This window comes from Copadichromis virginalis, linkage group LG18 (assembly GCF_057382275.1).
Source record: "Copadichromis virginalis isolate Kocher_CV1m ecotype Utaka linkage group LG18, C_Virginalis_male_GT1.1, whole genome shotgun sequence".
NCBI lineage: Eukaryota > Metazoa > Chordata > Actinopteri > Cichliformes > Cichlidae > Copadichromis > Copadichromis virginalis.
Genome location: NC_140635.1, coordinates 3,467,983 through 3,492,582, shown reverse-complemented (window position 1 = coordinate 3,492,582; position 24,600 = coordinate 3,467,983). Strand labels below are relative to the sequence as shown.

Below are 24,600 nucleotides of genomic sequence, written 5' to 3'. Positions count from 1 at the left end.
AACCAATCAGAGGAAGATCCCAGAGAGGCGTGTTTGCCGTCATTTATTCAACAGATTCATTTCATGTGTTTAAAAAAAATCAAAGTAAATAAACTGATTTTCTTCTTTTTTGAATCAAAGATGTCAGAAAACATTGAGTCCAGCTTGTGACACAGCAAGGCCCCAAAATGACTTCACATCACGACTGTCACAGAGAAGGAACTCTTTAGCTTCTATTTTTCCTCCTCCTCTTTCTCAGTTTCCTCCTCTTCCTCTTCTTCTTTTCCATCTTTCTCCTCCTCTTCCCCCTCCTCCTCTTCTTCTCTACCCTCTTGTTCTTCCTCCTCTCTGTCTCCCGGTTGCTGCCCCTGGCCCTGCCCTGCACTCGGCCTCGGGTTCTGGGTTTGAACCCCGCTGAGTGTCGGTCGCTCCCCGCTCTCCTCACTGGAGGCAGCAGGAGAAGGAGGGGGAGAGAGAGGAGGAGGAGGATGTGTCAGGTCTCCGGGTGATCCAGCAGAAGGAGTCGACTTCTCGGCGTCCTTCAGGTGGGAGCTGTCATGGCTGCAGAGAGAGATTTGTTTTTAATTTCATGTTGTTTGTGTTGTGATATTAGAATATAAAATTAGGACCTTACTGCATGAAAAAAAATTAAAATTATCTATATAATTTTCTTTATTAACAAAAACAGTGAGATCTTCATTTTGTGGCTCTCTGACGTTAGCGTCTGCAAATCTGTTTTTAAATGATGTAAAAGTGGAAACAAAGTAGCAGCTGAAAGATCAAAGGATCTGATAATCAGCACGGCACTGACGGGACGAACTTTGTGTCGGTGTTTGTTGAAGCTCCATTCGATTACATGGAAATATTCAATAACGCTTTATTCCAAATGTTGTTAATTTGTCATCTTCGTAGTTGTTTGAATCATCACTTTCGCACACGTTTACCTGCTTTTCCTGCTGTAAATAAAAAGCTCACCTGTGAGGAGGTTGCAGAGGTGGAGGTGTGTTCGCAGCCGTGTCCTCCTCACTGCTGGCGTCCCCGACCTCCATGTCCGACTCCTCGCTGGACTGGGGGGAGACCCTCAGAGGTTTGGGGGGTCTGCTGGCTCGGCGGCAGGGGGGCGTCGACCCGTGGCACTGCGGCGCCGGCAGGCTGTGGTTAAAGTGTGCGGCCGCCATGCACTCTGCTGTGGTTTTGTCGCATACACACTGTAGTTTGTCGCACACAGTGACCCCCTGACCTGAGCAGAGTGAGGAGGGATCAGATGGAGAGGCCAACAAGCGCTTTAGAGGTCTAGGAAGTCAAATATGATGATGAGCTTTTTTAAAAAACAACATCATACTGCAAATCCAGGCTGTCGTAAGGCTGCTGTACCTGGAGGCACAGCAGCCTTATGACAGCTGACCATTACCCTGGAAGCAAGGAGAGCTACCACCTCGCTCCTCCCTTCACGTCTGGTAACAACGCTCAAGATGCCAGACAAGCCGAGCTGACTACACACATCATCAGGTCCCATCAGCTCTAATTTATACTGGAGGGGAAAATAACTCATGGCTCTCCAGGGATTTGGTAATACCCGTCTGATCTGCTAGCAAAGAAATTAATTATAGCTAAATGTTGGATACACCAACAGAAGCAGAAGCTCAGTATAACGTTTCATAAACAAAAAACACGAGCTTTTCAGAAAACATGCATCTGCAGGAAGACCAGAGAACCTCCCTACAGTGGAAATCATTTCTCACGAGATTTAGGTGAACCATGTTTTTTCTTCCTCTGTGGCAGCTGCAGGTTAAATGTTTACATTAATATGAGAATCAGGTGTGAAACTGATCTGATGTCAGCAGTGCAGCAGACTTGGGTTTCGAGGGATTTGCCGTACTCACATCGTGGTTTTGCGTTCTCACAGGAGATCTGAGCGTTGAGCTTCCTCTCCGGCCTGCAGCCCATCGAGCTGATCTGCTTCAGGCAGCAATGATGGAAGAAGCAGCACCTGATGGAGACCAGCAGGAGTCAGTCATCAGGGTCTCTGCAGCACTCGCACACTTAAACTTTGGACCATAACACCATGAAAGTATGAAGGATGTGAAAAGCAGCAGATGTATTTGTGCGCTGATAACTATCGCACTGTTTTGGAGAATCGGGTAACCCTGACGCAGCTGTGGGCGTCTTCATGGACAGTCCCGATCCTTATTCCTCGACACAGCTCACCTGTCCAGCTGATCCAGAGGCTGACCGCCGCCCTCCTGTCCACAGTAGCAGCCGTACATCTCGTACTCGTGTGGGCAGCGTCCCGTCAGGCAGTGGAGCATCTCCCCCAGCGCCGGCATCTCCCGCCTGGACTGACCGTCGCTGGCGTACACGCTGAAGGAGCGACTGCATTCTGCTGGGAGGATGCAAAGATCTCAGCTCAGCCATCAGTGAAGAGCTCCACTCAGACTTTGGAAGTGCAGCTATCCGTGGTTACCTTTGGTGTCTGGCTGCAGGTCGATGTCAGTCAGCCCAACAGACTCCAGCAGGGACCAGGCGAAGAACGGCACCGCCCTCCTCTGAGGAGCGAACCAGTCTGCCAACAGAGAAACGGTACATTTAAAGAAGCGTGACCTCCAAGCAGCGGCCGCGAGCTTCAGAAGAGGATGAAGAAGCACTGCACGAATACAGAGTCAAAGATGGTTGACATTTACATGGATCTGTGGAACTTAAGTGCAGTGAAAAAATACAGAAATAAATTTCAACCGCAACTCCCGGTTTGATGATCAGGTGAGGAGCACTGTTCCACATTTAAAGCGTTGTAGCTAATGGTTGGTCCGTAATGGATGAAGCTCCACCCAATGCGTTACCATCCCCTCACATGTCAGCCAGCAGGATCCTCAATCGTTCATCTACTTTGTTGTAATTTTGCCAGTTTACAAATCACTAAACTTTATTGATACTCAATCGTCTCTAGGTGCTACTACACTCCTAATCATCTTGTTTGGAGGGCCTTAAAGACATCTGCAAGAATTAAAGACTTCACAGTATAAAAAGGTGTTCCCATCGCCTGGCATGGATCCACTGATGTGATTTTTTTAAAAAGCCACATTTACAGGGCTGCAGGACCTGGCACTAAAGGTTCTGGAGGAAATTGGCTTGAGACGGCTCCACCAAACTGTCATCTGATGAAAATATCTGCTGTTTGAAGAGTGAGCAACTCAAGCTGAGCTAGAACGGAGCTGTACATTTGTGCAATACCAGTTTTTACCATAAGATGGCGCAGTGAGTCCACGCGTCCCACTGACACTATAAAACAGGGACGTAGCTATGGTAACATCACCCGATTGTTTCTGAGACTCAAGATAAGCGTTCGCACCATCTTGAGGAGCAGCGGGTCTGCCAGTTGAACCGAATGCTCATTGGCTAATGACTTGTGCCAATGAAAATGCAGTTTGACACTATAGCTAATCCTCCATTTATTTATTTATTTTTTTTAATGCAACCGAGATTTACTAAATTTATTTGCAAAAACATGACCCAGAATGAGTGACGTGCAGCTACACCGTCGCCATCTGGTGGCCTCCACATAGATGCAGGTTTAAGGTACTTTTGCCTCGGCTTAATTTTTCTGACCTGGAGCTACGTCCATATTTTATACTGTTTAACCCTGCAGTCATTTACAAACACTCTTCTTTGATGGCGTCCTGGTAAAAGGAAATGAGCATATAGCGCTAATAAGAAATATCAGCAGAGTAACGACACACCTGCTTGTAAAACGCTGCCCATTTCTGCGTTTTTGTACTTAAAATTTCAAATATTAGATTCAAAGTTGGGAGTTTCAGTTTTAATTTTCCTTTTTATTGTGACTATTCTTCTACATTTATTGAACAGCTTCTGCACAGCAGTCTGTTAACATGTCTTTTCCACAGAGTTAAAAACAATGTTTTTCCTGTTTTATACCTCTGAGCTTAAGAAACCAGTGTTTCAGCAAGTGTAATCTAAAAAAGCCTCATTCTTAACCCCATCAGCACTTAGACGTTTGCTGTGTGTTCGTGTGTTTGCTCCTTTGGGGATCTTTCTCTTCCTATTTCGCAGCTTAGACCTCGATATTATTAAAATAACGTTTATTGTTCCTGTCAGTTATGAGCCTGGCTGTCATTACAGGTCACAGATTACTTAATTTAACTTCCATAACCCTTTGAAACATAATTAACTTTATTGAACCCCTGAGAGAAAAATGCTTAATTTATTCATTTCATCTGAATTTTCATTTAACCTGTCGAGTCAGAGAAGAACGAAGAGGTCAGACAGGAGAAAGGCAGAAGGCCTCCTGATGGGGAAAATGTTGCATTTTATGAAGTTTAACCAGCATCTGGTCAGACGTTACCGTCCGAGTCTTTCTCCCGCGAGTCGTCCTCCTCTCCTCCTTCCACACTCGGAGGTTTGACCGTCATTGTTCCGGTCTTTTCCTCGGATCCAGCCTCGGCGGTGGAGTGTGGCGGAGGTTTTAAAACCGCTGCTGTTGTGCTTCGGGTGTGGACCTCCCACCGCGGTGTGACGGAGGTGGCCGGTCTCCTCTGTGTCGTCTCTGCGATGGTTCTCACTGTAGCCGCTGATGAAGATGTGGTTGATGCAGATGTTGGGAGCGTTTCACCTGAAACGACAGAACGGTAGCTGTCAGCTTTCTGCAGGAATCCCATCGTGCAGGTTGACTCACTGAGACTTTGAGGAGCACGGCCCCTCACTGTGAGAACGTGATTAAAAGTCTGCCCTCGCATTCGGACAGTCACAGGTTTCAGCTCCACACGGTGCCTCTGCATGCACATGTAATGCTGCTGCTGTACAGGAAGCTACTCTCACATTCCCATGATTCCACTCTGCTACCAGGCCTGATTTGGTCGATCTCACATTCAGGGTCATCTCCTCGTGCACCTCTGGTCTGTGGTGGCTGTCTTTAGATCTCTCCACAGACGTCCCGTTAGATTCTTTTTACTCGTACCTCTTTGAAAATGCTGAAACTACTCCAGTCTGTCAAAAAGCTCATCCTTCTCTCACCTGCAGCAGATGGCCCCACCCCTCCCTGACCCTGGTTCTGTCTGAGGTTTCTTCCTGTTAAAAGGGAGTTTTTCCTTCCCACTGTCGCCAAAGTGCTTGCCTTGGGGTGACTGTTATTGTGATTTGGCACTATATAAATAACATGGAATTGAATCGAAAATCCTTCTATTGTTTTTTTATTTGGGGGAGGAGGACAAAGTTGGCACCAGTCACCAGTTCAGGTCATCAGTTTTACCCTGGAAAATGATTTAATGGCGTACAGTGAAACTTGCATTGGCCTGGTCTCACTGAGAAGATGGTAAACAGAACACAGACAGCTGAGGTTTTTCACTTTCTGATCTCGTATATCAGATTGTATAAATAAAACTATAAATGTTTAAAGCCACACAAACTGAAGTCCATCTCCTTTAGTGGGTGGCGGTAGGAATCTGAATTACTCAAACAAGCCTTAGATCCCTCCTGTAAAGTCAGCAATCCAGCTACCCACTGCACCCATGGTGTCACAGTTTGTAATGTAACGCAAAGGGTTGTTTTTTTTTTGTTTTTTTAAAGAAACAGAAAATGTAGAGTCCAGTAAATGAGCCTAAGAGGTTAAAGGCGAGGGCTTACTTTAGAATAAATAAGTCTAAACTTTGACTGGCAGTTACCCTGATGGATAAAGTTAAACACTTCTAGCTAAACTGGAAGCTGTCAGTCTGAATCCACCGCAGAATCCGTCTTTAATGGAAAACTTGGAAGTCTCCTTCAGTGGACCGCCCGCTGTTCTGGGATGAAAGCACAACTTTCAAAACTGTAAATCTAAAAACAAACAAAAACTATTTTTGTGTTGCAATGCAACAGAACAAAAAGAAATGTGAGAAAACGTGCTGTGAAGATCACCCCGGAGGCTTTGTGGCTCCCCTCGCTTCATTTAAATATTCCTCACCCATCTCTGATGAGCCGGCTCAAGCAGACTCCTGCAGATTGAAGTGATCCTGACATTTCATGGCACAGATGCAAATTTCAAAGACGGTGCAAACATGTCATTAAATTCTCACACCCACAGGTCGGCTTAAATGCTAATTCATCCCCATCGGGGCAGGGCGAGCTGGGCCTTTCTCACCTTGACTCTGAAGACTGAAAGCAGCAGCAGGAGGAAGAGGAAGAGGAGGTGTGGCATCTTCCTCTGATGAGTCGTCAGGAGGGGTGGTGGTTCTCGCTGGTTTGGTTTGTGGGAGCGAGCTGCTGGTTGAGGCCTGTGTTGTGACTCTGGTTGTGATCTGTGGGCCTGGGAAGCAGGTCAGAGTGAGGAGTCCCTCCCTAATCAGCCCTCCTGACCACTTACAATAAACTTGGAGAGAGGGAACATCGACTCCTGCTTCAAACTCCAGCAGAGGCTGATGTCTGAGCCTTCACATGAAATTCTGCGACTGAGCCGGTCAGGTGAGCAGAGCGACCACGAGGATGCTCAGAATGTTTTTTTTATTTCCCATCATCACCCACCGGCTTACTGTAATGCTTTGTTCTCTTACTGAGGAGAGAGATCACCTGGACAGCAGCTGAAATAAGAAACCAACCACGCTGTGGCGCTGACACGTGTGCACGAAGGTCTGTTTGTTATCGTAGTAAAAATGTAGCTTTGACTTTGTTTTTGGTTATTCAGCCTGTAACATGAAGCAGCGTGATTAATGAAGCCGTAATGTTGTGAAACATGCAGGAAACACTGATTTTGAACTTTGTTTTGGGGCAAAGTTGACAAAACGGTGAATAATTTTAGTAATTACAGCTTTTATGTTCTCTGTACTCAGTGATCTGATCTGTGCCTCGTTCTGCCACAGACTTTTTTATTTTTGTCACCAAGTGCTGCTCATTGTTGAGTTATCAGGTTTATTTCCATGATATTTTCAGGTCTGTACCTTACAATATTAAACTAGATGACAGTTTTATACACATTAAAAGCCAGAAAGTCTGTCGCTCAGTAGGTGATGCAGCTTTGCACTTTCTGACTCTGTGGAAAAAGATTCAGGGGAGAAAATAGCTGCACAACAAAGAGTACACTGTGGGGGGAGCAGGAGCTTTTTTTCCTTCAATGAGTCGCTTTAAAGGCTGTGGGTGAATATGCTGGTGACGGGGTCAGCTGGCCTCTGCTGCCGTCTCAATAATTGCTGTGTTCACTTTCAGTCTAATAAAAGGAGGATTTTTTTGGGAAGCTGCAGGGAGCTCGCACTGCTCGCTGTGATATACACTGATGTGTATGCTGACAGCTTGCTGTGTTGTTACATTGTGAATATTTGTCTCTGATATTAAAGTTCAACTGCACCTGCGGTTGGACCGAGCACTTCTGGCATGTTAAAATAACATCGTTTATGTTTGTCTGCACGAGCAAAGGACAAACTTTTGTGCCAAAACTTAAATATTTTTGCAAATGCAATCATCAGTGTCGCTTATTTTAATGATCTTCTGTTGAAGGTAAACCTTTCACCACCAGAGGGCAGCGTTTTAAAGATGATTAGATGTGTTTTTGTGTGTGCACTAATGTTTTGATCCCTGCCTCTGTCTTCACCAGACACTTTGCACCATCTTGTGGTTCACACTGGTATTACACTAATGTACAGCCCAGCTTTAGTTCAGCTTCAGCTGACATCTCTTTAACGAAGGACACAAACGTTTTGGACATAAAGTCCTGCTGTTTGGGGGTTTTTTTATATTCTGTTCGCTTGTAGTTTTTAAAATACCCAAAAAGTGCCTTTACATTTACTTTGTCAGGTTGAAGTTGAATTATTCTGTAAATGTTACAGTGGCAGCAGTAATAAGACACCAGGCTTCAACATGAAAACCCTCCACGCTGATTCTTTTCCCCACAAATTGCACCTCGACTAAACCACACTGGCTGTTTCCCATCTCACTAGTTCTCCTGAAATTGTAAAGAACGTACATGTTTGTTAGTAGGAGGCTGATGTTTGAGAAAAATTGCTGGAAACTGGGGAAGTTTCACCAGGAATGAAGACTAGAAACGTGGAAACAGCCAAACTGAGAAAATCGGTAGCTCTGTAGAGCACGTAGCCCTTTCCTATCTGCAGCTGCCTGATATCGGTCATCTCATCCAGCCCTCTGCCAGAAAGCCAAAGAGCAAACATCCTTGAATGTTTCGCATTAAGGTCAGATTTTTCCTCCTCCGAAAGTTTCTGTAATGAAATGCCTGCTTGTTGCTAAAGAAAAACAAGCTGACCTTCAGCGGGCCTCGGAGAGCTCGTCTCCTCTCTGACACCTCCCTCCCCTCTCTCCTGTGAAGCTGGAGGTGGTGCTGGTGTTAATGTGAAGCTGACACCTCCTCCACCTTCTGAAGAGCGCACAACACAAAGGCTGTCAGAAGTGAGACGTTAATGCAATCCACTTGATTAACGCCGGCATTAAAGAAAAGAGCTGGAATTGGTCTTTTTTTCTTTTTCTTCTTGAAATTAAAAATATACCCGGTGATTTCTGAGCGAGCGAGGCCCCTCAGACACCTGTCAAAGCCTCGCAGCGTAATTGCAGACGCGAGGAGAGGAAAATAACCACTTCAATAGTTACATGTTTTTTACCCGGCAGCGGGGTTGTGACACTCGATCAAACCATTTGGCAGCTCTCGGTGTGTTTGTGAAGCAGCGGCGAGGAAAGAGTCTAAATCCGAATCACGTCTCTTTTATTTGAAGGACAAAGACTCCCGGTGAAGTGCCTGCGTCGATTAGAGTCACACCTTACTCCTCTGTGTTGTACAACTTAAAAACCCACAAAGGAGTCGCACAGACTCATTTTATTACATGAAAAGACAAACTGTATTTAAAAGATGGAAGCAGCCACTGTGACATGGCTTACTGATTTCTGGACTCTGGCCTCACTGTTAGCATTCTGAAAAACTGCAGATTTTCATAACAAGTCACCATAATTGAATATGATGGTGGTTGCTAATGTCAACAGCTAAAGCTAACTAGCTCGATTGATAAGCATAAACTGTAAACTTTCACCTTCCCTGTACATGTGCAATGGTTTAAACCATTCATAGAGACCAAAACCATTTCTGCAGCAGCATGTTAATATGTTTATTTCTGCTGTATATGTCAGTCTACAGCGACTGACACAATTTTGGAGCCTGCCTCAAGTGGACATTAGAGGAACTGCAGCTTTTGTTTTTTTTGCTTAGGCTTCATTTTTCAGCATAAATATGTCATAGTTTGTCAAATACCAGGGGGTACTACTCCATCCTGTTATACGTCGCAGTACGCAGGACAGAATATCCTTCCTGGCCATCCTTATAGCGAGAGGGCCAAAGTTTAATATTATGACAAAATTGTACGTACCATTTTTATAGACCGTGCATGTTGATATAACAGTTGATATAACTTCATAAGGGAAGCTGCAGAATAGCTCAAAGGAAAAATATGCAGTTTAGAACGAAGCAGCTAAAAATGAAGCAAATGTCAAAAACTGCAGTTCCTCTAGTGGCCACTTGAGGCTCCAACAGTGAGTCAGTCTGCATGTTCACAATAAGAAATAAAGATGTTCACAGCTTGATACAGTAAACAGTTTTGGTTTAAACAGTTGAATTCCTCCTAACTGCACAGAGGGCTGTACAGGTACCACTTCCTGTTAAAAGGAAGCTCTTTCTCCCCACTGCAGCCAAATGCTGCTCCTAGATGACTGTCTGTCTCGTAGTCTGATAATTGTTGGCAGTGGCACTTTATAAAGCTGATATTTCTGTCCCCCTGTGACAAACTGACCTGTGTGAGGAGTTTTCCTTGGGGCTGACGGTGTTGCTGCTGTTGTCATTGTTGTAGTTTTGAGCACATCAAAGACTGAGGATGAAGAAAAGAAACATGAATATTCAAACTTCCCAATGAGTCCAACTGAAGTCTTTTGGGACTCACAAAGGCCTGATTTATTCTTTAGTTCCCGTCATACAGTATGAACTCACAGTGCTCACCAGACTCTTGCTCCTCTTCATTGTCCTCCTCCTCTTTCCCATTTCCTTCCTCCTCAGATGACTCAGAAGGACTCGTGGTGGTTGTTGTTGAGGCTAAGATTAAACCTGTTAATAAGGAGGCAAAAGAGCTTCATTTCAGTGCTTTATTTGACTTCTGGTGCTAAGACAGAGTCTCACACAAGCTCAGACAAGGGCAAAATACAACAATCTCAATCCAGCCAGTAACTACAAAGAAAAATACCCAAACAATCCAGAGTCACAGGAATTCAGAAAAATAAAACTACATAAATAAACCAAACTACTTGACAGCTGGTTAAAAATTCATCATGCTGTGCTGATTTTTTCCATTGTGAATGAATCTCCTGTCTCCATAAACATGTTTTGAGGGGTCATCATGGCTGTGCACCGGGCCTACGAGAGCTCTGCAGACTGTTGTACATGTGTACCGCCACCAGAGGGCAGTGTCATGGACAAACAACTAAAGCTCTTGAAATAATTAAAGATACAAATGTTTGGAACAATCTTTGGTTTGGCTTCATTGTAACTTTCTCATATGGACAATCTAATCTTCAACTCTCTGGGGGTGAGGGCGGTGCCACCTTAAGCCCCTGCTTTGACCACACCCCTGTCCTTTTAATTCTTTTTGCATCATCTATAATTTGAGATTAAAAAAAAATCAACACATCATAAAAGGATAAGTATTTCTTCATCACCTGTCTCGGCTGATTCTTCCACGGCTGCTGATGTCAGCTCTCTGGGAGTTGTAGGAGGAGTGGGAGGAGTCGATGGTAAAATGTGACCGAGCGGCGCTGATGCTCCCGTTTGATTCACCTGTGCGTTTTCAGTGGCGGAGCTCAGTGAAGAAGTCAGCTCGGATTCTGCTTCAGTTGGCGTCTCTTCGCCATGAAAGCGCAAACCTGAATCTGCAAGAGATAAAATTATAACGTCATCACATCACAGATACTCTGTCTGTATTTTTGAAGTCCTGTCTCACTTCTCTTGCCTTCGGTGTGCCACAAGGTTCCGTTTTGGTGCCTTTGCAGTTTCTATCCTGTTGTTTCTGCTCCCTCTTCTGCACATTTTGACACTTTTAAGAACATTTCTTGTCACTGCTCTGCAGATGAGGTTCAGCTCTGTTTCTTTTAAACCCCAAGAGGTTTCTAACCTGCAGATCTTGCTGAGACGCTATTAAAATAGAGGGTTCAGTCATTTTCCCCCACTTGTGAAGAGAAAACAGAAACAGTGTCTTCTTGCTACATTTGCTGAATCTTCTTTTAGGAATCTTAATTTCCTGAAAAAGGAACATTTAATCTTAATTTTTGACTCACCTTTCAAACAAAAAGTAACTTTAGAGTCCACTTTAAGATTCTGATTTTGACATTTATCACCAGCGTACAGTACGCCAGCAGGTCCCTGAGGTCATGTGATCAGGGCCTACTGGCTGTACAGCGTATGAGGCTGGGAACTAAAACAGGAGGAGGGTTTGCATCAGTCCACAGGCTTTTCTTGAAATCAGTGGTCTCTTTTAAAAGCAGCTAAAAACTTCTTTTTAAACTTGCTTGTGGGGTAACTTCATCACAGACCCAGTTGGAACAAACACACTTGTGAAAAATAAGACTCTGGTGTTTAATCAGGTTTCAGAGCTCCCTGTGGGCTGTGGGGCTGGAAGCCGCCCACAGGTGTGGAAGGAGGTGGCCTTGAGGGGGGAAATCAGCCACTTTTAATCAGTTATGCTTTTATGATTATTAGTGATCTGTATTGTAACTGCACCTTGCATAAATACTTTAGTTTTGTTGCACACAAACAAAGTCAGAGACACTAATATCCATTTAAAGTTTGACTGGATGAAGTTGCAAGTTTCACTTTGGAGTACCACAAAAGAGAGATTATGATTAATAATATTTCTGCACATAAAAAGCCAGTTTAACGAAGGTTTTTCTGGCTCCAACTTGCACCCGAGAAAGTTTCCTTTCTTTTTTCTTCTGTCCACAGACGAGGACATGTTCCTCATTTAGAAAATCTTTTATGAATTAGACGCCGGATGAATCACTGCTCAGTTATGGGATCATATAAAGCACACCGCGTCATTGAAATAAAAAGAGCTGCTTTATATTAAGCCCGAGGCGGACGTTTGTATTTATCAGTCGTGAACGAGACGCCGAGTGTTTCTGGCTCACCCCGGCTGATTGCTGGAGGATTGTGGGTCATCTGATCCCCATTTATCTCTTCCTGCTCGAGTGCTTCCTCTGCGGCGCTCTCATTCAGATCTGTAAAAGTAGGAAACGTCTGAGCCAAGTGAGTCATCGAGCAGCAGGAGTCGAACAGCGGGGAAATTATTTCTGCTGTTTTGGAAGCTGTCCGCCGGTCAGCATCTAGCAAATGTAATCTGCTAGAAAAGTACTAGAGAGAGGATGGAGGGGAGACGGTGAGGTAACCGTTACCTTTAGAGATATAACTCAGGTGTGTCATCTCTGCCTCTTCCACCTCTGCTGCACCTCCTGCACCTTCCTCAAGCTCCTCTGGAAAAATGAGAAATATTAGGATAACACGCAGATGGTGCCGAGTTAAACCTGTGGCCCGAGGGCCAATTAGAGGTCATACCAGCAGGCATCAGCGGCGCTGGAGTGCTGAGGTTGTACTCCATGGCCTCGGTGTCACTCTGGTTATCCACCCTGCCTGTTGTTGGTGGGTCCATCCCTGCTGAGGAGACAGTCACAGTTCATTCATCTGTCTGGGATGCAGGTAGATGTTTTCTGGCTTTATTTAATGTGTGAGTCTCATTTTTCTTTATTTACTGAATGAAATGTTCACACTGAGGCTTTAAAAGTGTGGACACCAAAAGGCAACGAAGGCTGGCGCCATCACTGAAATAGAATATCAAGAATATCAAGGCTTAATGTTTTCTGTGTCTGTCTTAGAACGACAGACTGATGGGTGCATGTAGCTGCCTGCTAAGCTTCACGCTTTACTAACCGGAGCGACTAAACTGAACCTCGTAACCGTGTTCGTGCTATTTTTAGGCGATTAGTTCTCACACATCAGATCATGATCTGATTTCATGATCAAAATTGTTGTTTGGTTAAAGACCAAAACAAGCTTCATTAGGAGCTTCTGATTGTAGACGTCTGACCTTTAAATGGCAGTGAGTAAAAGCTACCATCAGACTACATTGTTAAATCTGTTTTTATCAGAAAAGGAAATCTGTTTCCACTCCATTAATTCTTAAAGGAAGTGGAGGGAGGTCCATTTTATGAGCACTCCGAGTTCAAGGCTGGAAGCATCTTAAAACTCTCCAAACCCTGAAATTTCACTTTGTTCTGCTCTGGAGACGTGCAGAGTTGTAGAAAGTAAAGCGAAGCATAAAAACAGGAGTTTTACCTGCTGGCAGGAAGGACGAGCTGGAGAAATTAAAGCTTTCTGAGGTGTTTTCTGCTGGGAGAACATCTGCAGAGACACGGGAGAAGTTCAGCCTCTCCACACAAATATACACTCGAACAAAGCAGAGAGAAGGAAACACATTAATGCGCTAACGTGATGCTTCATATCTCAGTTTGGATTTGTGTCGGCAGGATCAACGTGAGCCCAATATTCTCTCTTTTATGTCCTTTGTGATCAGAAACTTAGTCCAAGGATGTAAGCACTGCTTTACAGATATGTCTAACGTATGGACCTCGACGTGCTCCTGATCCTGTTCAGTTCAATCTGCTCCTGACATCAAAGTAACAGATAAAGTGAATTCGAGCTGATCTCGAGTTTAAACAGAGTGGGTTCAGTTTCAGACAGATCTCAGGTTGACGTGCGTGACAGGCCGTCCTCAGGTTTAAAAAAACCTCCCTCCCTTTAATAACATCCTTCACTTCAGATTCTCCTGATTCTGAGGCGGCGAGCAGCTCGGCTCGACGTGACATCTCTATCTGGACACATGGATGAAAGGAGGTCTGAACAATCACTGGTTTCTTTCTCTTTTAGCTGGATGTGGGCAGGAAGCTGCAGCTTAAACATCCAGAGGTCCTTGTTTTAATTGGCTGAGGTGTGACTCAGCCGTCTGCGTTTCTGCCCAATCAATCGTTTCCTGTGATGCGACATCGCCGACCCGCTCAGAAAGTGACGCGCCGTCTCAGGAACGCTGATCGTGGCGCCCCCGGAGTTTCACACAGACTTACCTGCTGCTCTGAAGACTTCACCTGTGTCCTCGATGCCGCCGAGCAGCTCTGAAACACACGGTCAAACTAATGAGAAACTCAGACTGCTGTCAGACACACCGGAGAAAGGCAGGACTAATGAGCTCACTGCTAAAATTTATTAAATCAGCCTCGCTCAGAAGGACAGCGAGGCCGAACGTACAGCAAGAGTCATGAAGAAAGATCTTCAAAGAGAGCAGAAGTTTTTCTCCTCACAGCATCAACGATTCATCCGGCTTTACGTCAAGAGACAGAAACACTGAGACCAAAGATCCACAGACGGAGTGGAAAAGTTCTCCAAAATGTTCTGAGACCAAATTAAAAATCTGTCGGAAACGAAGAAATCAGTCTAAAGGAACCTGTGCCACACTAAGCCTGGATGTTTCTGAAAACAAAGTAACCAGCTGAAACCCAGCACATAACCACGTCTTAGCAAATAAAACCAGTGAAACCAGAATGAAACAAGTTTGTAAACAAGATTAAAAAAAACAACAATCTTACCTTTAATTTTATCAAAGATCAGAAACAGAAAAAGCAAGAAGGCCTATGTGAATGTCACAGAGATAGTAACACGTTACTGTAAGGGATTACTATTGCAAAAAAAGTAATTCGATTACTGTTACTTTCCTGTAAGCACGCTGTGTTACTATGTTACTAAGCTGTGATTTTGTTTGTGAGAGTGTCTCATGACGTTGATGTAAGCGCGTGCGACGACCGCGGTAACAGCTGTGTGCAGATCAACAATGGATAACATGGAGTGCAGGAGAGAGTGCGACCGTGCAGCCTTTAAAGCGTGGAAGTAATCACATTACTTTGAGTTTAATTCCGTAAAAAGTGACAAAAACATTAGTATCCGCTGTTCACTGTGTGGGAAGAAAACTTCTTTCTACAGAGAAAAAATAAACTTCAAATCTGAGCAACACCGAGCACTCTGCCACGGGAATGTGACACTCACAGATCCCCCCACTGACATGACCGCTGTGGGCAAACCTGCACCAAATAAACGTGTTACGACCATCTCCGACTGCAGTTTTAGGATTCAGATCGAGCCGATTTTAAACCAAGTCTGGAAGTTTGATGCATGTTAAAGAACTGTCTGAAATTTGAAATAATAATAATAAAAAAGGTCTGAGGTTACGTCCAAGGAAAAGTGTTAAACACAAACCTAAACCAGGTTTTAAATGTAAAAATAACTCAGCTGGAAACGAGTCAAACAGCCGGATTGTGAGTCTGGGTCTAACTGTGTGGGTGTGCAGAGGAGCTGCTCCTAAAAGAACACCAGACTTAATTGGATGCATCCATGTTTCTCTTTGCTCGCCTGGTGACTGAAAACTGTCTGCGGTACCTCGATTTACTTTAAGTGGCTCAAACTGTTTCCACAGTGAGTTTGCAGGACATCGATTCTTCTTTTCTCTCCTTTTACAGACTCAAACTGAGGCTTCACCCACAGTGTGTTCAGTATTTTATTGCACTGAAGACCCGTTTGCACACGATTTATGTCTTTGGAGTTATTTTTATATTACCTGTATTGATCAGTGATTTTGATCCACTCTCCTCCTCGTCCTCCACAGCACGAGTCATGGATTTGGTCCCATTTTGCCAAACTGGTGCCATTAAAGAGAGCCAGATTTATTTTCTTGCTTGTAATGCAGATGTACAGAAAGACGCAGTGGTTTCAGGAACACTGAAGGAAGCTGAATATATATGTTCCTTATAAAACATGAGTGAAGTGACTAAACATCCAAAGGAACCAAAGACCGTAGCCAGATGTTGGCTCTGGAGACGACTTCGCTTCGTCTCACCTGTTTGATTTGTAGCTGAGCAGGACGTGTCGGCGAGGCCTCTCAGCGATGAGTTGTACGGGCTCTGAGTCATGCAGTCGATGGCGGCCCGGTCACATTCACAGAACCTCTGCTGGCACAAATCAGCAGCATCTTCAAGACAGAAAGAGCCACATTGGTACACTGTACTAGTGCCACAGGCTTTATTTACTCTGCTGTGTTACTCTGTCGGAGTCACTTTTGTATCGCTTCTTTTCACTTTGTACAAACTCCTCGTGTGAAAACGATCAACTTTGGTTCCACTGTGAGTAAAACTTGTTTTTTGTTGGCAGCGAAAGTCTTGTGATGGTTCCCAGTGTGAAAGCAAACAAGCACATTTCCCAAAATAAACTAAGTCTCACCACAGCTGGTGTTTGCAGCTGCCGCACAGCTGAAGTTGTACGGGGCAAGCGGCAGCTCCTGCCTGCAGGGGGCAGCGTTCTGGTAACACAGCCGGTGAGCCTCGCAGCACCTGTAGACGGAAACCGGGAAAAAGAAGAAATGATGAATAACATGACGAGAGTCCGATCGATACGCGAAACACCACCTGCTCAGTGCAGGGGTGCTTCCTGCACGTGCCTTTCACAGTAAAAGCTCTTCACATATACACTTACAGCTGGTGTTTGCAGATACGTAGAGGAATATAGTGGCTTATTATAAAAGTACATCAAAGCAATTGAGTCTGGGATTAAAACAAAAGTCTTTGCCTTTTTTTTTTTTTATCTGAGAAATAGTCATAATTATTTTCATATAAACATGTTTTCTACGATATGGCACAGAAACAGAGGCTACATGTTCTTTATCAAGTACAGTGATTAGCTTCACAGAGATGAAGGAGCTAATTTTGTAACCCATGAATAAAAAAAGTGACTTCAGCTGTAAATGTAGCATTAAAAAGAAAAAGAAGTCATAATATTTATTAATTATTAATTCAGCTCTGAGCTCACAGCTATTTTGACCAAATTTAGTATTTTGTACAGAACTTTATTATGTAGATAACATATCCACCTTTCCCTGACTGGTAGCTCCTCCCCTTCCCTGTTGCAGGGGCGGAGCTACAATAATAAAGTGCTTTGTCATCCCTAAATGGGACACAATATACGCATTTCTATCTCCATATTTTTATTCCTTTACTATGTGAGGGCAGCTTTGCATGATTCACAGTTTATAATCATCCTTATTTATTTACCCTGGGCCTTACTACAGCGACTCGACTAATGCTCTGTCAGAAACAAGCCCCTCCTCCTTTAGTCCAACCCTTCCTTTTCAGTGACGTTTCTTCTGATTGGCTGCCCCAGCAAGTGGGTGTGGCTTCTGTATCATCATATAGCATCATACAGATCCAGGTTAGAAAAAAAGTGTCTAAAACTGAGTGTTTAGTTTAGCCTGCAGTTTTTGACTTGCTGAAGATTTCTAGGTTAGTTTTAGCTAAAGTTAACCTTTCTACTGCTAAAGGTTAGCTTTAGCTAAAGGTTAGCTTTAACAGTTGAAAACGGTGGAAAGTCTCTCAAAAAATTTTCAACCATCCCTGAGTTGCTTTTTCCTCTTCTTGATGACTTTGACAGACCTTTAAGGTGTTCAGCCTGAGAGATATACTACAGTAAGTACATGGTTTCATTTATTATTCCAGTCCACCCTAAAGCTATTGTCTCTTGATTTTGACATTTCCTGTACTGTAACTCCTGTGAGGGATTCCAGCATAATGAATAATATTTTCCATGGGAATGGGAGGACTGGTCAGCGAAGACTCTCCCAGCCCGCGTCACACCTGCCTGCCTCCAGCCTCTGAATTCAATTTTGCCGTATTTTAAATTCAGCAGCTGCTGTAACCGCAGTCCCGCTGCGATCTGAGGCTTACTTACACGTCCAGAGCATCCACGGGGTTTCCAGCTGCCACATATCTGCAGGAGCAGCCATAATCTTCCAGGTCACGTGGGCAAATCCCCGTCGCACAGTGCAGCTTCGACACAAAGCTCAGCATGGAGGGGAAGTTATCGAAGACCGAGTGTATCCAGGTGAAGCGCAACCCGAGACAATCTGCAGGAAGAGACGACAGAAGGTGAATGAACAAACGCGCCGAGGCTGCGAGAAGATCGAACCTGCAGAGCTTCTGTAAACTTTGAGGTGGAGAGCAGAGCGATTTAATCATAGATAATCCTGTTTGCAGGTAACTCGAGTCCAGAGAAGCACACAGGGTGGAAGATTCTTTGGACTGCAGGTCTCCACATGCAGGTACAGTGAAGATTAAGACCATAGGAGGCAATGAACATCAAAGCCTCTCGACCTCGATGTCAACAACGGCCCACAACGCCACAGAAAGTCTACGACTGTTGTTTGAGCTATCCAAGTTGAGAACACTGGTGCTGCTGTAGATCCATGAAGGTTTAGGAAATTTACACAACGCAGCTTCGAGTCCGTACCTTTATCACTACAATTAAGTCTCATGTTGTAACACCGAAGACTCAGCAAAACTCAGCTGGAAAAAACAAAGTCCTGAGTCCATACTTCATTTAAAGATGCAGCACAGGGGTCCACATGTGAGGACGAGACTGATCATAAAGCAGACATGTCACCATCAATGTCTATTTTATAAAGAAATGCATGACACAAATGACCACAAACAGCCTAACGCCAGCCTGGTGCTCAGCAGGAGGCTGGACTCACTTAAAACTGTGGCAGAGGGGGGCGATGGACTAAAGTAGACCCTCTCTCCGTGGCCTCCTGGGTGGGCACAGGAGCAGCAGATGGCTCCTCTCACTGTACTGTAGATCTGAGTGCTTCGGGAGCTCCTTCATCCCCACAGCAATAAGAGTTTGTAATGCCCTCTGACCCCCTCTCATACACATTCTGCCTCCAGTCCTGTTTTTGTCTATTTTTATCCATCTATCCATTCATTTTATTACATAATGTTTGCTTCTGTTCTCACCAGTCATGTGATATGCCTCCGGGTCCGGACAGAAGATGGAGCCGGCGGGAAGCGCTGGATAAGGATAAATAAAACAATTAAGGTCATAAATGTAACCTTTAAAACACCAAAGTTAAATCTTTCCACATCAGCACACACAGATGAATAAACTAAAGGAGACATAACGTTTCTGCTCAACCACTAATCTGACACAAAGATTTATTCATGCTTTGAAGGCATTTCTGACTCTTTAGTAGTTAATAAATGATTGGTAAATTATCCTTATAATCTTTGAGTCAGCAGGTAAAACTATATGTATGTATATCGGGGCGACCGTGGTTCAGGGGGTTGGGAAGCTCATCTTGTAACCGGAAGGTTGCCGGTTCAATCCCCAGCTCTGTCTGTCTTGGTCGTTGTGTCCTTGGGCAAGACACTTCACCTACCAACTACTGGTGTTGGCCAGAGGGGCCGATGGCGCGATATGGCAGCCTCGCTTCTGTCAGTCTGCCCCAGGGCAGCTGTGGCTACAACTGTAGCTGCCTCCACCAGTGTGTGAATGTGAGAGTGAATGAATAGTGGCATTGTAAAGCGGGTCTAGAAAAGTGCTATATAAATGCAATCCATTATTAGTGTAGAACTAGTAAATGGATCCTATATAATGTGGTTTTACAGAGGGACTCACCGTTTGGAAGAGCAGACAGCAGAAACATATACATCAGGAACATGACTCGTACCTGCGTTCAGATGGAGAAAGCTTTTTTTCATATTCAACTTCCTGTCGGGTGCACAAGCTCATCATATCAGACCAAATCCGATCAGGCTTACCTGTCTGATCAGGCTTACCTGTCGCTCCTGCGTTTCTAAAAGCTACCATGCTCCTCACCTGTGGAACCAGCTCCCAGTGTGGGTTTGGGCGACAGACCCTCTCTCTACTTTTAAGAATAGACTTCGAACTTTCCTTTTTGATGAAGATTATAGTTAAAAATGCTGTTTCTGTTGTATGGACATAATTTTAATCTTTACTGAAGACAACATCAAACATAAAGAAGAAAATCACGTGAAAAATGGTTTCAGTGACCCAAGGTAATCCCACCAATCTGTTACAGTCATATCACCGCAGCAAATGTGCCAGCTTTAGATCACATTCACAGTGCAAACCTGGTAAACTATCAAGGTGTGTGTTTGATGATCATAATCAATAATCAAAATCGAGGTAAAATGTTCAATTAATCGTGATTTTCATTTGAGGTCATAGTATTGACCCTGATTTATCCCCTATAGTTTTTCTGCAATAGGCTCCACTATCACTCCCCATGTGTTTATGGATCACTACCTGCTCCCTTAATCCAATTAAATTAAATAAATTCAACATTTAAAAACCAAAAGCTGCAGTCCCTCTTATGTCCACTAGAGGCTGGCTTCAAAAGTGTTTCCAGTGTTCAGAACAGAAATAAACGGCCTGGTTCAAAAACAGTTTCGGTTTCTGTGGGTAGTTTAACCCTTCGTAACACCTGTACCTGTACAGGGTGACATTTATGCCAACCTATTTATTTGGATGCTGGTAAGGTTTAAGTTTAGGGGTGTGGCCACGTTGATTGACAGGTATCACTGGGCACTTGCAGCTGCTAGCTGTGTGCTAGGCCTCACTTACACTACTTTGAATCACTGGACCAGATTTCGCCACCATATTTCAACTGTCGGTGTACTTGTAATGTTGTATGCTACATCCAGTAGACTGTTTTATTACTTTGGTAACCAGCATATATGGGTCTAGCTAGACACTGCTAGCTAAGCTAGCTAGCATTAGCTGATAAAGTAGCACTCCACTCTGAGGCAAATATGGTCACTTCTCCCTCCAAAATACCAACATTTTAACAACACTGAAGATACAAAACAAATTTGATATTTCATAGTGGGCATCTTTTATATACGGGTATCATACTGAGCATGTGCAGAGTCAGTGTAAGCATCCCAGCTTGTTTCTGGGGAATTTGAGATTACTACACTTATCCCCGATCTTGCTTCCTGAAACAGACTTGAATAAATGGTAAATGTAAATTTCATATTCTGATTTGCATGTTGCTGTAATTCTCTGCAAAACCAGAAGAGGTCACAGTTTGAAGCTTACTGAGCCGCTGCTCTCAGCAGCAACGACGCTGTGATTCCTGCAAACGCTCAAAGGTGAGGATCATCGACCAAAGCACAGCAACAAAGTCATCAGACAGCACCACAGAGGTCACGCGTTTTAACAAATATGTAACATCTGAAAATACTCTGACATCAGCCATTACAGCGCTGACTCCTACACAAAAACAAGGACGATGACCCTTCTCCACCTTCTCTGCTCAGTACTTCAATGTTTCTAACAGCTTCAAACGGTTCGGCTCACCTGTGGCTCCCGTCTGCTCGATGAGGTGAAGAAGTGTTTCATTAACGTTATTAAAGCCTCAAGCATTTTTCACCAAGAGCAGGGAAGTGATCAGTGCCTCTCAGGAGGTCAGCTGTCTCATTATTGCACTTATATTTAATCTTTAATGGGACCTCAAAGCTCTGCACATTAATGGATCCAGATGACACTGACGAGTCTTTTTTTATGATCTATGGAGTGATATCAATAGAGCAACAACAATGATGAAGGATTCTGCAGCAGAAAAACAACGAATGCTGCATGCTGATAGGTACCGTGCAATCCAGGAAATATTTCATAGGAAAAGCTGCTGTAGTTTACTTTTGCATCGGATCCTGTTCCCTTAAAACTTTATTTCATCTTTATTTAAGCAATTAAATGTTTCCTCTAGTATTAAGTCGGACGTATTCATTTGAAAATGAGACAAAATATTTACATGTAGATTTGTGTTTGAGGTTTTAGCTAGCAAACATGTTTTTGTTATCAGTACTCTCATTTAGTTTACTGAGTAAAATCAGATGTTTATGTCTTTGAGGGGATTAGTGAGCACACTTCCTGTAAATATGTCAGGATAACTTCATTGTTGGCTTTAAAACTGGACTTGACTTGATTTATTTCACTTGATTTATATATATGATGTTTTCTGCACTAAAGCCAAATTTGCTGTCTCACTGGTCACATGACCTCCAGGGCAGCGTGGAGGGATGTGAAGAAGAGTTTAAGGACTCAGGAAAAGAACTGTGTGGTTTGCTGAGGTGGGTCTGCCATGATGAAACTACAAAGTCCTGAAGATGGACTACAAAAGGCTAATCTGACTTTTTTTTTTTTAATTCTTTCATGCAGGTTGTATAAAAGAAATCCACAGAAAATTTTCACATCATTACAAAGATTATAATTTTAAAGAAACAGGAATAAATAGTTTGTGGTTTATATACACTCATCATGAGCATGAATGTCTTTGGTGGAAAGGTTGCACAGCATATAACTTTACTGCATTAAAAAATAATCAAGGACTGGGTTTAAATGTATTTTGTTTGGATTAGGAAAAATCCGTACACTCACTTAAATCTTTTAATAAGTGATTCTAAAGGTTCTACAATGTCTTTACATTGAAATAGACTTTACAATGCCAAGGTCTATTAACTTCTCGTGTGATCCTGATTAACTACGACTGGCAGTTTCTCTCTTATTTTGATGTTTCACCACTTTGCCAACATCTGGAAGAAAACCCTGTCACCCTCAGATGAGAGTCTGGATGTTCAGGAACTAACCAAGGCTCAAGCGAGATTTACATCGCCATGGATCGAGAGCATGCTGACCAAGAAAGAAGCCTCCGTGAATTTTCAGCTGCATGTTTTATGGTCAAATGAGACAAACACTGAGTTACAGTGGCTTGCAAAAGTATTCAGTCCCCTTGAACTTTTCCACATTTTGCCACATTACAGCCACAAACATGAATCAATTTTATTGGAATTCCACGTGAAAGACCAACACAAAGTGGTGCACACGTGAGAAGTGGAACCAAAATCATACATGATTCCAAACATTTTTTACAAATAAATAACTGCAAAGTGGGGTGTGTGTAATTATTCAGCCCCCTGAGTCAATACTTTGTAGAATCAGCTTTTGCTGCAGTTTCAGCTGCCAGTCTTTTAGGGTCTGTCTCTACCAGTTTTGCACATCTACAGACTGAAATCTTTGCCCATTCTTCTTTGCAAAACAGCTCCAGCTCAGTCAGATCAGATGGACAGCGTCCGTGTACAGTCAATCCACCATGACATTCATGCTCATGATGAGCATACGAAACTTCTCAGTTTCTTTAACATTTCCTTAATATTACCTCTTTACATTCTGTGCAGTGTAAAGCTAAAAACCCATCAGTTAGTCTCTGACTACAGAGTGAAAATGCTCAATAATATCAGCCTCTGTTAGCTGTGATAGCTGTCAGAGGCTGAAGGCCAGAGGGGCTGCAGCACTGCCTTTGCCATGGATTTTTAAGCTGTCTCACATATCCAGTGATGAGAGGCAACGTTACGCAATGATAAGTTGAGCGCTTTGAAGACTTAACAAGAACGTTATCCTTGCCTGTTACACTCATACGTCCTTACTTTATAGCTGTGCTGTTTGATACTGTGTATGCACACATGCACACACTCTGACCAAACCAAAGACAGATTTAAACAGCAAAGAAACTCTTACCTTATTTGTGGGATTTCTGGTTTGTTCAGTGAGCATTAAACTCGGTGCCACGTTCAGGAGTGAGACGCACCTCGGTGGGCAGGAACCCTTTTTAATGCTTGTTGTCTAACAGAATAAACTCTGAGCTCCTGTTTATCTCTCTGGGGCTGGGGGGTGGGGGGTACCTTTATCCTGTTCAGGTCAGCTCTTATTGGCTATCAGGTGATACCTGAGCAGGAGCTTATCGTGGTTTTTTTTCCATGCAGGTATTTCAGGCTTTAGCACAGGTGGGGTCCTGACAGGGGGGACCCACAGAGTGGTCTTTGTCCCCGCAGGAGGGCTGGCTCTGTGACCTGGGGTTCGACCTGGACTTATCTGATCCCCCTGGAGTTCAGATCAATGATGACCTGCAGGAAGGAGGCGTGACCGCCGTGGGTTTAATAACAGGGGGCTGATAGTGGGGCGGCAGCAGCTCTGTTTAGAGGGGGGAGAATCGTTTCTTTTTCCTCTAAAGCAGCTGGTTTCCTGTTTTCTAAAAAACTCTGTGAAATTCTCTGAGAGTGAACAGTTTGACAGTCGGTGGATTCTTCATCGATATTCATAAATATCTCTGAAAATTAAACAGAGTTCTGGATCGAGGCTGCTCCAGTGAACTAAAACTAGGCTAAAAAAACGGCCGCTGAGCTCCACGTGTAGTCCTACAGATATCCTATAGATGGATTTCATTCTGTTTAACTTTTTCCACATAATCGGTTATATCTGAACCTACGTCATCTTTATAGAAAAAGACAACTGGAAAACCAAATAAAGATTTAAAAATCTGAAACAATAAGATGTGCTTGAAAAACGAACTACAATCAAATAAAATGCAGAGAAAACGTCTCCAGTTTGAGTTTTTGTGGAGCAGATGTTGACTCTGAACTTCTGAAACCTGACGTCTGACAAATACCCTCAATAAATAAATTAAAGAATCAGACTTAAACTGAATCTTCTCTGGAAGCTGACTAGAATGATGAGGAAGTATAATAACTCTGTTCTGGGTGTTTTAGGCTTCATGGATACGTGGCTGTCATCTGACACTCCAGGTTTTTCTTTGAGATCACGCCTCGCGCTCCAAGCCTGCCGATCCACAAGGATCTTGATTAGATCAGATACATTTTTGATAA

The 24,600-nt window shown here is 43.6% G+C and overlaps 1 protein-coding gene across 9 annotated transcripts; it reads right to left on the bottom strand.

The window, feature by feature from the left end:
- Positions 1-19: 19 nt before the first annotated feature.
- Positions 20-23,511, bottom strand: oc90 (otoconin 90). 9 transcript variants are annotated; one of them, XM_085439759.1, is made up of 22 exons: positions 23,456-23,511; positions 19,532-19,583; positions 18,871-18,924; positions 17,807-17,981; positions 16,307-16,416; positions 15,927-16,058; positions 15,648-15,728; positions 14,107-14,154; positions 13,322-13,387; positions 12,545-12,643; positions 12,385-12,462; positions 12,121-12,210; positions 10,657-10,866; positions 9,935-10,048; positions 9,741-9,815; positions 6,107-6,271; positions 4,337-4,603; positions 2,444-2,542; positions 2,188-2,362; positions 1,863-1,969; positions 955-1,219; positions 20-540 (listed from the first exon to the last, which is right to left on the bottom strand). In XM_085439759.1, the coding sequence occupies exons 1-22, from the start codon at positions 23,489-23,491 to the stop codon at positions 213-215; spliced, it is 2,826 nt and encodes a 941-aa protein (XP_085295885.1). In that variant the 5' UTR covers positions 23,492-23,511; the 3' UTR covers positions 20-212. The 9 variants fall into 9 exon arrangements, with proteins under 9 accessions (XP_085295885.1, XP_085295884.1, XP_085295879.1 ...); XM_085439758.1 differs by lacking the exon at positions 23,456-23,511 and adding an exon at positions 21,239-22,308 and having other exon boundaries at positions 9,944-10,048; XM_085439753.1 differs by lacking the exon at positions 23,456-23,511 and adding an exon at positions 21,239-22,307.
- Positions 23,512-24,600: the final 1,089 nt, after the last annotated feature.

Coding starts and splice junctions, on each gene's coding strand:
- oc90 (XM_085439753.1), bottom strand. CDS start 21,304: ATGCTTGAGGCTTTAATAACGTTAATGAAACACTTCTTCACCTCATCG. Junction 15,729..15,926: donor CTCAGCTACAAATCAAACAG/GTGAGACGAAGC, acceptor TAATGGCACCAG/TTTGGCAAAATGGGACCAAA. Junction 9,816..9,934: donor GCAAGAGTCTGGTGAGCACT/GTGAGTTCATAC, acceptor CTTCATCCTCAG/TCTTTGATGTGCTCAAAACT.